This window comes from Oncorhynchus clarkii, chromosome 5 (genome assembly GCF_045791955.1).
Source record: "Oncorhynchus clarkii lewisi isolate Uvic-CL-2024 chromosome 5, UVic_Ocla_1.0, whole genome shotgun sequence".
In the NCBI taxonomy this organism is placed as follows: domain Eukaryota; kingdom Metazoa; phylum Chordata; class Actinopteri; order Salmoniformes; family Salmonidae; genus Oncorhynchus; species Oncorhynchus clarkii.
In genome coordinates, this window is record NC_092151.1 from 64509061 (window position 1) to 64521313 (window position 12253).

At 46.4% G+C, this 12253-nt stretch overlaps 1 protein-coding gene across 4 annotated transcripts in view; it reads right to left on the reverse strand.

Annotated features, from left to right (window-relative positions):
• The window catches only part of LOC139409217 (uncharacterized protein C1orf21 homolog), a 30317-nt gene that overhangs the window by 91 nt on the left and 17973 nt on the right, over window positions 1–12253 (reverse strand). For all 4 annotated transcript variants that reach the window (XM_071154061.1, XM_071154064.1, XM_071154062.1 and 1 more), the window contains 5 exons: window positions 11548–11677; window positions 3491–3576; window positions 1949–2019; window positions 1319–1379; window positions 1–1038 (listed from right to left, as the gene is read on the reverse strand). The exon at window positions 1–1038 is cut by the window's left edge and continues 91 nt beyond it. In XM_071154061.1, coding sequence (XP_071010162.1) covers window positions 991–1038; window positions 1319–1379; window positions 1949–2019; window positions 3491–3576; window positions 11548–11638 — 357 coding nt within the window. In that variant the 5' untranslated portion in view covers window positions 11639–11677 and the 3' untranslated portion in view covers window positions 1–990. The remainder of the gene's footprint in view (window positions 1039–1318; window positions 1380–1948; window positions 2020–3490; window positions 3577–11547; window positions 11678–12253) is intronic.

The window sequence follows — 12253 nt, forward strand, 5'->3', positions numbered from 1 at the left end:
ATGCATATGAAGTTGAGTGTGTTTCACATAGCCAGGGTCTGGTATATTAGCGTTGAGGGTATATTTAAGAGGACAGGTTATGTAGTGACACAGGAACTCTGACCTATAGAGCTGTAGCCTGCAGGAGGTGATGCACTAGGATAGAAGCCAAAAACAAAACAAACAAAAAAACATTTAAAAAAAACTAAAAACAATGAACTGGATCAACATAATAAAAAAGTCCTTCAAAAAGGCAGGAGTTCAGAGTTTCAAAATAAGCCACTCACTGACTCTTCTTGCTCTTATTAAAATATCTAGGTTTTTCTTTACCCCCCCCCTCCCCTCCCCCTACCCTCTCGCAGGTCCTCTGGCCCACTGCAGCAGCGAGCCTCCGTTGTCTGATGGGGGTTATGGAAGTGCCTTCCCCTCCCCAGCACCTCTCTTTCTCTATCCACATCTCTGCTCCTCACAAGCAAAGCACAATAGTCAGGGCCATGGAGGGTGGAAACCAGGAGGGTGTCTCCCAGACTCCCATAATGCTCATTCTTCCTCTGTTCGTCCTCCTTCTCCATGTTGTAGTCATGGGGTGGTATACACAAAGCTGGACCAGGGACCACAGTACAGTTCACTGGGGTGGTAGTTGGGGTAGAGGGGAGGGTCCCTCCATAGTCCTGCAGGGCAGTGAGTCCACATGTCGGTTTGCATGTCCGTCTCTCCATAGTCCTGCAGGGCAGTGAGTCCACATGTCTGTCTGTATGTCTCCTCGTTCGTCTCTCCCTCCAGTAATCCACTCAGGGGCCCAATGGAACGACAGCCAAGAGGGGAGCAACAGTCTTTGAGAATAGCTATCCATCTCGCTTTCACACACAAAAAACCTACATGCTCACACAGACACATACAGAATCACATACAAAGGCAGTGGAACAAACATACACACACTGATTCAGACGAACATGCACTCGCACACACTCTGGGAGGCTCTCTGTTGGGGGTTGAGTCAGGCCTTGTTTGCTATGTCCCATCCTCTGCCTCTTCTTCCTCTGAACAGTAGTCTTGTCCCTGTGGGCACACCAAAGATGAGAGAGATGAGACAGAAGAGAGTGATGAGAGGCAAGACAGATAGCATCTCCGTAGGATAAATGGAGAAGTTAGATAAGACAGGGGTGAGTTGATAGGACTAAAGTAGTCTTTTAAAGTCCTAATCTGAATGCATCTCAATTTGAAGTATTTCCTGCCTGTCAGAGTTGGCTTTTAGCAGCCCCCAATCTCACAGGAGACAGTCTCTTTAAAAGGTTCAGGTCCTGCTGGCTGGCTGCCCCCCCCCCCCCCCCCCCCTCACCTTCTCAATCTTCTCATCCAACATCCTGAAGAACTCCTGCTGGCTCTCTGATGTGTGGATACTGAGAGCGAGGGAGGGAGAGAAAGTGAGAGCGAGGGAGGGAGAGAAAGTGAGAGCGAGGGAGGGAGAAAGAAAATGAAGGAGGAAGTTAGAGGGGGAGGAAACAGGAGGCAACAAACACACCACTAGAATTTTCCATTACACCCCCCCCCCCCCCCACACACACACACCAACACACACACCAACACACACAGTTCTAAACCCCCGCTTCGGCAAGAGCCTTCGTGGTTGTGGAGGAATTTGAATAATCATTTTATGGAGTACTCCCAACAAAGGTCTATAATCCAAACGCAAACTAAATACAGCTCCAGCACCCATGCTAATCCACTCACAATGTCACCAAACAGAAACAGAGCCACAATACATGTCTGGAAACAAAAGACACTAGCCACTCAGCTCCACTAGTGATAACACACTGATTTAATCACACTGCCTGAAACCATTTATGAATACATATAAAAAGCACAGTAACACCAATGACTAGCTGATAACATGTGCACACATACTCAGTGGTATTACACACATTTTATTATTACACTCACTGTCACAAACAAACATGTTATTACTCACTTTGTCCTGTTGGCATTGGCTCCAGAGCCTTCTTTGTGTGGTTTCCCCCTGTACTGTAAAGAGGTCTTCTCCTGAAACACACAGATCAGCTCATAGTTCTGACCCACGACACTGCACACAGAGCCCCCCGAACTCCAATCTGCCCATGTAGTAGGCATGGGGGGATAGAATCTACCTGACCCACCAGCCAGGGCACTAAAGTTGGAAACATCCGTACCCTGCTGTGTTGTGTGTCCTTATGGTTAGGGAAGAGACAGGCTGCCCTACCCCGGGTGCTGGGAAGAGACAGGCTGCCCTACCCCTGGTGCTGGGAAGAGACAGGCTGCCCTACCCCTGGTGCTGGGAAGAGACAGGCTGCCCTACCCCTGGTGCTGGGAAGAGACAGGCTGCCCTACCCCTGGTGCTGGGAAGAGACAGGCTGCCCTACCCCTGGTGCTGGGAAGAGACAGGCTGCCCTACCCCTGGTGCTGGGAAGAGACAGGCTGCCCTACCCCTGGTGCTGGGAAGAGACAGGCTGCCCTACCCCTGGTGCTGGGAAGAGACAGGCTGCCCTACCCCTGGTGCTGGGAAGAGACAGGCTGCCCTACCCCTGGTGCTGGGAAGAGACAGGCTGCCCTACCCCTGGTGCTGGGAAGACAGGCTGCCATGTAGATCTCGTGCATGAGAGCCTGGTCTCCCCTGCTCTTGACTGGACACAGACGCTGGCTGGGATGCTAAAAGGGACTGACCAGGGGAAAAACCTCCTCACCAGCCTGGATCTTTAGAGGTGCTGGCTGTGCTTTGGAGGAGCATGGCATGCCAAGGGTTTAGCATGTTTTAAACTAGGAGCTGCCCTCTCCACAGCCTTCAGATCACTCTGCTACTGCGTATGCTCACTACAGGCACTTCATGGATATGCAGCGTCACAAATAAATCTATTTGTTGGTGTGTGCGCACTTTGACTCTGCAGGATTAAAATGTGCGTCTGTGAGAAACAGTCCCCTGTGAGTAGTTCCCGTTAAGCTTTCTAAAAATAGTAAAAGTCACTTCTGAAAATGACATTTGTTCTGCTGCATGTTTTAAGCCAGCTGTCGCATATGTCGAAACTAATGTGACTATGACGACGGCAGCACATTCACAACACTGGTGGAATAAAGAGACACTGAAATGACAATCAACAGTAGGGTAGGAGTTTCATTCCTCTCGAGTTTTGATTCCTTTCCTTCAATCGTTACCTCATCCAAAAGGGTGTGCACTTTTTCCTGGTTATTTTACAGTGTTTGTAGGAAAGAATACATAGCTACTTAGCTATTGCTCACATAATATAGGCCATGAAGGAAAGGGTTAAAACAGCCTTTAGTGCTGCCACATTCCAACACGTTGTCTCTACCTGCTCGGGAGGCACCATGGCTGTGTGTGTTGGGTGGGGGGGGGGGCTTCTGTGGACATGTGCATTTAGCACAAACACTGTCTGTTTGCATGTGTTGATAGAATGTCAAAGAGGACTGTGTTTTCTGTGTGTTGATGAACAGTCAGCCTGCGTGAGTGTGTCTCCTCTCTCACCAGGTTCTCCTGGTTGCGTGCGTTCACCCGGTCCTCCTCTCCACGCATGTACTTCACCTCCTCCACTCCTTTCATCTTGTACTCGTCTGTATGGAGAGAGAAAAACCAGAGAGAACAGTTAGATAAATAAAACTACTCCTGCATACGAGTGGCACTGTACAGAAACCCCACCCAACAGTGGACAGAAAAACAGGTAACTATATTCCTGAGGAGATATCAGCTGGATTCTGTGTATTTCGCCCTTTCTCTGAAATAGACTCATATGACTGATAGGAAGGAGTGGGATGTGCAGTCAGTCTATTTGAATTGTCTCTGCAGCCTGTATGCTGTTCTACTCCTTATCCTCTCACCGTCCCACACACTCTATTCATCGCTCTCTCCTCACACGGTCTCACTCACTCCATCCTCTCGTCTTCTGTCTCTGTGCTTCAGTCCCCCAGACGCAGCATCCTCCCTGACACCTGTATCACCTGTGTGTGTGTGTGTCACACTGTGCGTCATCAGTGTGTGAAAGACATCAACATCAGATCAGACACCCTAGAGGGCAGACAGGACTAACTATGAGGAGAGACGGGGGATGGAGAGAGAGAGGGAGGATAAAGAACACACCGTTTTCTCTTCTGCTGCCTGCCTGGGGAATGTAAACATGCCAGAGCAAAGCAGCCCGCCTGAACACGCCTACACACACTACCTCAAACAACACACAGTGAATCAACCATCAGTCACTGTGGCTTAGTAACAGAGACAGGTAACAGGAGAAAAAACGGCTAACACTGAGCAGACATTAAAGGCACATGAATACATTAAGAATGAACCTATAAGAACGGAGGAAAATGACTATATTGTATGGATAATGTTTTTATCTATTCCCATCCGTCTTCTTTTAGCCTGGTCCCAGATCTGTCCAGGTATGTCCTTGTATGGCATGACAATAACAACAACAGGCAGTTGGCTAAAGCACAGAGATCTGGGACCAGGTTGCCTACATTTGTCCATATTGGAGTGGATATGTATCAGTGAGTGTGCGTCTCCACTGGCACTGACTGTGACAGACGACAGGGTGAAACAGAGGCGACAGGGCTGCTTGCTTCGTCTTGATGATGATAGGGCCATTTTAGGGACAATGACAGAGAAAGCGATTCTATTTTGAGAAAAACTGATTCTCTAATGTGGACATCTTTCTCATTAGGAGCTGGAGCTCTGTGTCGACCTTTAAGAGCTGAGTGGCTTTGTGTCAGTTGGAACTAGTGTGTGTCCATTCCCTGTCAGGCTGAGTGGTCAGGGCAGGCTGTCACTCTCTCCTTTCTGCAGTCTGCCAGTCAGAGCCCCCTGCCTGGTCAGGCTCCCTCCCAGCTCAAACTGTGTCTCCATAGGACTGAAGCAGGCATGACATTTACACTAACCCTGCCCTGTCTGATAGAGAACGACCGATTATCGTCCGAGCCGATATATCGGGACGCTATTGGCCTTTTCTTGTCTAACAGCCTTTCTCGATCGTCCATCTACATAGCAAAACTGCTGCTATGCCAGTCACCACTCACCGCCTGAGCCACGAGCACGGCACAATGCCGTGGAATGTCTATCTGGGTCTAGGACCAAAAGGCTACTCAACAGCTTTTACCCCCAAGCCATAAGACTCCTGAACAGGTAATCAAATGGCTACCCGGACTATTTGCATTTTGTCCCGCCCACCCCCACCCCTCTTTTACACTACTGCTGCTCTCTGTTTATCATATATGCATAGTCACCATATCAACATGTACATACTACCTCAATCAGCCTGACTAACCGGTGCCTGTATTATAGCCCCCCTCCTGTATTATAGCCCCGCTACTGTATTATAACCCCGCTACTGTATTATAGCCCCCCTCCTGTATTATAGCCTCCCTCCTGTATTATAGCCCCCCTCCTGTATTATAGCCACCCTCCTGTATTATAGCCCCCCTCCTGTATTATAGCCCCCCTCCTGTATTATAGCCCCCCTCCTGTATTATAGCCCCGCTACTGTTATTTTTCACTGCCTTTATTTCTTTACTTACCATTGTTCACCTAATACCTATTTTTAACTTAAAAATTGCACTGTTGGTTATGGCCTGTAAGTCAGCATTTCACTGTAAGGTGTTGTATTCAGCGCAGGCAACAAATAAACTATGATTTGATGAGGGGAAAACCAGCAGCAGCAGCAAGCTAGCTCATTCTCCAATAGAAAGGTGCAGTACTGAGAAACGGATTAACAGACTGACTAAAATCGAACTCCTGTTGCAAGTATCAGTTTAGTTTAATCCACTAATAATAAGGCTTGCGCTGACGTGCCTGGACATGCATGCAATAAGCAGGCTAGCTAGCTAAGCAGAAAGCTATGTGACCTGTTAGCAAAGATTACAGATAACTAACCCTTTCATCTGATGTGTTAGCTACTGTGCTAGCAAGCTGGCTAGATGAGTCGTTTTAAATTTCGTCCTGGCTGCTACTTTTTCCAGATCACAGATGACTAAAAATAAGCATCCGTGATCACAAATCATGACATTGGACTCACTTGCACTGAATAGATGTTCATTTAGATTGTCAAACTAACTGTGCCTATACGATGTCCTTCCATACAGTTGTGACATGGAGTGATGCTTCTATGCAAATGTTGTTGATCAGTACACTAATATACACAAGAGTGTACAAAACAGTAGGAGCACCTTGCTAATATTGAGTTGGACCCCCTTCTGCCCTCAGAACAGCCTATATTCGTCGGAGCACGGACTTCAAGGTGTCGAAAACGCTCCACAGGGATGCTGAACCATGTTGACTCCAATGCTTCCCACTGTTGTGTCTAGATGGCTGGATGTCCTTTGGTTGGTGGACCATTGATACACACAGAAAACTGTTGAGCGTGAACAACCCAGCAGCGTTGCAGTTCTTGACACTCAAACCAGTGCGTCTGGCTCCTACTACCATACCCTGTTCAAAGGCACTTAAATATTTTGTCTTGCCCATTAACCATCTGCCTGGCACAGACACAAGCCATGTCTCAATTGTCTCAAGGCTTAAAAATCCTCCTTCAACCGGTCGCCTCCCCTGCATCTACACTGACTGAAGTGGATGGAACAGGTGACATCAATAAGGGTTCATAGCTTTCACCTAGTCAGTCTATCATGGAAAGGTGTCCCTAAAGTTGTGTCCACTCAGTTTAAGTCCCACATGGAAGACAAACAGATTGTTTGTCATCTGTTACACCATTGACTCCACTGATCAGTCAGAATAAGCTCAATAACTCAATGTAATGCACACACTCCTATTGAATATACAAATCACCTGTATTGTTAGAGTAGGCTAATGCCATCTTAAATTCACCCAGTTTATTAAGAGATTTATCATTCAAATAAATAAAATACAATTATTACCATTATGTAGTTAGATTGTTTTTACCAAAAATTGATGTCACTGGGACATTTTGTCACCAACATTTTCCAATTTAATGATATTGAATATCGGCCATTGACCCTAAAAAAAAAAAACTATTGGTCGTTCTCTATTGTCTGGGTTGGTTCCCTAACAATATACTATGTCAGACCAGGAGTCATTATTACTGCCCTGCAAGCCCGCCTGGCCAGGTAACAACACTATATTCCACTATTTTCCTAGCCGTTTCGAAATGAAAGGGGAAATGTGATCTCATACTAGGGGAGACTCTTACTCTCATATTACTTACAGCTCAAGTCTAAAGAGGATGTTTCTTACTGAACAAAAATGTAAACGCAACATGTAAGTTGTTGGTCCCATGTTTCATGGGCTGAAATAAACGATGCCAGAGATTTTCCATACCCACAAAAGCTTATCATTTAGCTCAAAACTTGCACACATTTGTTTACGTCCCTGTTAGTGAGCATTTCTTCTTTGCTAAGATAATCCATCCACCTGACAGGTGTGGCATATCAAGAAGCTGATTAAACAGCATGATCATGACACAGGTGCACCTTGTGCTGGGGACAATAAAAGTCGACTATAAAATGTGCCGTTGTGTCACACAACACAATGCCACCGATGTCTCAAGTTGAGGGAGCGTGCAATTGGCATGCTGACTGTAGGGAATGTCCACCAGACAATTAAATGTACATTTCTCTACCATAAGCTGCCCCTAACATTGTTTTAGAGAATTTCGCAGTACAATCAACTGGCCTCAACCGCAGACCACATGTAACCACGCCAGCCAAGGACCTCCACATCTGGCTTCTTCACCTGCTGGATCATCTGAGATCATCAACCCAGACATCTGATGAAATTGTGGGTTTGCAAAACTGAAGAATTTCGGCACAAACTGTCAGATACTCATCTGCACGCCCGTTGTCCTCACCAGGGTATTGACCTGTCTGCAGTTCGGCGTTGTAACCGACTTCAGTTGGCAAATGCTCACCTTCAATGGCCACTGGCACGCTGGAGAAGTGTGTTCTTCACGGATGAATCCCGATTCCAACTGTACCGGCCAGATAGCTCTGAAGCGACGAGTACAACAGCGTGTTCCAGTTCCCGCCAATATCCAGCAACTTCGCCTAGCCATTGAAGAGGAGTGGAACAAAATTCTACAGGCGACAATCAACAGCCTGATCAACTCTATGCGAAGGAGATGTGTTGTGCTGTATGGGGCAAATGGTGGTCACCAGATACAGACTTTTTTTATGCACACACCTTTTAAGGTAGCGTGCCTTCGTACAGTATTCAGACCCTTTAACTTTTTCCACAATTTGTTACGTTACAGCCTTATTCTAAAATTGATTAAATCGTTTCCCCCCTCATCAATCTACACGCAATACCCCATAATGACAAAGCAAAAACAGGTTAAGACATTTTTGCAAATGTATAATAAAAATAAAAAAGTACTGCGTTGAAGCACCTTTGGCATCGATTACAGCCTCGAGTCTTCTTGGGTATGACGCTACAAGCTCGTCACACCTTCTCTGCAGATCCTCTCAAACTCTGTCAGGTTGGATGGGGAGTGTTGCAGCACAGCTATTTTCAGGTCTCCAGAGATGTTAGATCGGGTTCAAGTCTGGGTTCTGACTGGGCCACTGAAGGACATTCAGAGACTCCTGTGTCGTTTTGGCTGTGTGCTTAGGGTCGTTGTAATGTTAGAAGGTGAACCTTCACCCCAGTCTGAGGTCCTGAGCAGGTTTTCATCAAGAATCTCTTTACTTTGCTCCGTTCATCTTATCCTCAATCCTGACTAGTCTTCCAGTCCCTACCACTGAAAAACATCCCAACAGCATGACGCTGCCACCACCATGCTTCACCATAGGGATGGTGCCAGGTTTCCTCCAGACTTGACACTGGGAATTCAGGCCAAAGAGTTTGATCTTGGTTTCATCAGACCAGAGAATCTTGTTTCTCATGGTCAGAGTATTTTAGGTGCCTTTTGGAAAATTCCAAGTGGGCTGTCATGTGCCTTTTACTGAAGAGTGGCTTCTGTCTGGCCACTCTACCATAAAGGCCTGATTTGTGGTGTGCTGCAGAGATGGTTGTCCTTCCAGAAGGACAACCATCTCCACAGAGGAACTCCTTAGCTCTGTCAAAGTGACCATCGGGTTCTTGGTCACCTCCTTGATCAAGGCCCTTCTCCCCCAATTGCTCAGTTTGACCGGGCAGCCAGCTCTAGGAAGAGTTTTGGTGGTTCCAAACTTCTTCCATTTAAGAATGAGAGGCAAATGTGTTCTTGGGGACATTCAATGTTTCAGAAATGTTTTGGTACACTTCCCCAGATCTGTGCCTCAACACAATCCTATCTCGGAGCTCTACGGACAATTCCTTTGACCTCATGGCTTGGTTTGTGTTTTGAAATGCACTGTCAACTGGGTGTGCCTTTCCAAATCATGTCCAATCAATGGAATTTACCACAGGAGGACTCCAATCAAGGTGTAGAAACAACTCAATGATGATCAATGGAAAGAGGATGAACCTGATCTCAATTTCTAGTCTCCTAGCAAAGGGTCTGAATACTTATGTAAATAAGGTATTTCTGTTATCACTTCGTCATTAAGGGGTATTTTATTTGTAATAAAATAGAAAACATGACTAAAAACCTAATTTCACTGTATGGGGTATTGTGTGTAGATTGATGAAGAAAACAATGTATTTAATCAGTTTTAGAATAAGGTTGTAACGTAACAAAATGTGGAGGAAGGGATCTGAATACACTATCTGTGACCATCAGATGCATATCTGTATTCCCAGTCATGTGAAATCCATAGATTAGGACCTAATTAGTTGATTTAAAGTTCAGTGCTTTCATTATATGAACTCTAACTCAGTAAAATCTTTGAAATTGTTGCGTTTATATTTTTGTTCAGTGTAAAATCGGTTAGATACGTCCTGAATTACATCATGTAGTGAGCTGCGTGAGGCTTCATATTGCATTCGCAGTTCTGAATGTCCATTCAACAATAGCCCCATAGCGACTATATATAAACTACAATACAACCAATACACCCACTCACAACAGTCTGGCCAACTACAAATCAAATCGGAAAACTGCAACAAGACAACAAGTGATGTGCTAAAACAAACAAGTAAGGCAACACAATTAATCAGAAAGTGTTGCCATTTTTTCTCATTCCCCCAGTGTTTGTGTAAAGGAGCTCAGCCTTTCCTGTTGTGCGAGTAAGGTATCGATGGATGGAGGAGGGCAGGGAGCCGTGAGCCAATGCTGCGATAAGGGAGAGAGGAAGGAAAGGGAGGGGGAGAGGAAGAGGGAGTTGTTGAACAGCCGGGGAGGACATGGAGAAGAGGAGGAAGGAAGGAAGACCGGAAAGTGAGGCCCTGGAGAGGAAAGGGAGGAGGAGATAGATGAATCAAGAAGGGAAAAAGAGAATCTTTCATCCACGTCATCTTCCTCTCTCAAGGAATATTTCCCTTCCTCCTCCAATCAAGTGTCACGATGCAGCCATTCCTTAAAAGAAAAAGAGGAGTGACTAATAGAGGGAGGGACAGAGTGATAGGGGAGGGTCAGAAATAAAGTCAAAAGGAGAGAGAGAGGCACAAAGGTCAGACCAATAACTATGGGTCCAACAGAGAGAGGGAGGGCGTAGAGAGAGTGATAGAGGGAGGGAAAGAGTGATAGAGGGAGGGAGAGAGTGATAGAGAGCTAGGGAGGGAGGAATATAGTGATAGAGAGGGAGAACAGACCGATGCCGCCTGTGGCTTGTCATCTGCCATTTCCGGTGTGGGTATTCCAGCGTGTTGCTCCTATTTCTTAATCTGTCTCTAATCCCTCATCCCATCTCTCTAATCCTATCCACAGCACCCAACCTGCCCAGCAAGCAGCTAGAATTGATGCTGTTAACTAGATACACTTTCTTAACCCTCTCTCTCTCCATGTCCAAGCTCTAAAACATGAAGTACTAAGAGGACAGAACACCAAAACCACTCAGCCATCCTAGAGGCTACTGCACCAAGTAGTATTCACACAGGGTAGGAGGGAGGAAGAGAAATAGAATGGGTAACATGACACATATTGACGTTTTCTGAAATCTGCACTGCCCGTGTCAGCAACTTGGCATTCATTAATAAAATATATAGCCTGATGTACTCATTTAAAAACATCAGACTAAAAAGGTGGAATAGTCAAGCTGCCCTTGTAGAATAGAGATTGGGTATAGAGCGAGACTAGAGGAGCGGTAATACAGATAACATAGCCAACAGGCCAGTGTGTGTGGAGTGGACATGCTACAGATGTGTAATTCTATTTCTACGGGACATGCTACAGATGTGTAATTCTATTTCTACGGGACATGCTACAGATGTGTAATTCTATTTCTACGGGACATGCTACAGATGTGTAATTCTATTTCTACGGGACATGCTACAGATGTGTAATTCTATTTCTACGGGACATGCTACAGATGTGTAATTCTATTTCTACGGGACATGCTACAGATGGGGACGATGTTCTACAGGTAAAGGAAGCCTGGTCAGCAGCTGGCATAGAGTGGAGAGAGATTAGACAGGCAGGTGTATATAGAGACGGCTACAGGTGCGGCTGGAATGTAGATGTGTACTTTATGATACTGTGTACTGACCGGTGAAGAGGTCTCCGTTGCTGTAGGCCTTGCCCCGGCCCTCCTCGTCGCTGGGCACGGCCGACACCTGCTTAGCAGAGGTGCAGCCCATCGCCTCACTCTCTGGCTCCTCTCCTCATCGCACTCTCACCTAGAGACAGATAGAGGAGAGAGTGGTGGAGGTGGGTGGGAGGAGAGAGTGGAAAGAGAGAAAGTTAGAGTCCATAGCAGCTGTTGACAGAGAATTACATTGGTTGACACAGGCATTGTATTTTAATGATGACTGGGAGAAAGCTACACAATCCCAACCTCTGAGCCCGTCACTGAGGAGAAGGGGTGTCAGTCGCACGTACAATGTCACAGGCACAGAGTATCAGACTGTCAGTCACGGGCAATATACTGTCACAGACAGACTGTCAGGAACACACACACTATTGTCACAGGCATAAAGGAAAACACTGTCAGAGACACAGCATGGCAGCATCAGCCACCACCAACACCTAGAAACCAACAGCCAGTCAAATAAAGAGAGACACAGATACATACAGAGAGACAGAGATACTGGTCTCTCGCTCTGTGGCTCTCTCCCTCTCTGTGTGTGTGTGTGTGTGTGTCTCTCTCCCCCCCTCTCTGTGTGCCTGTCCCCCCCCGTCCCCCCCCGTTGCTGTCCCTCTCTCTGTGTCCCTCTCTCTTTCCGTGTGTCTAAGAGACAGAGACACAGAGCGGT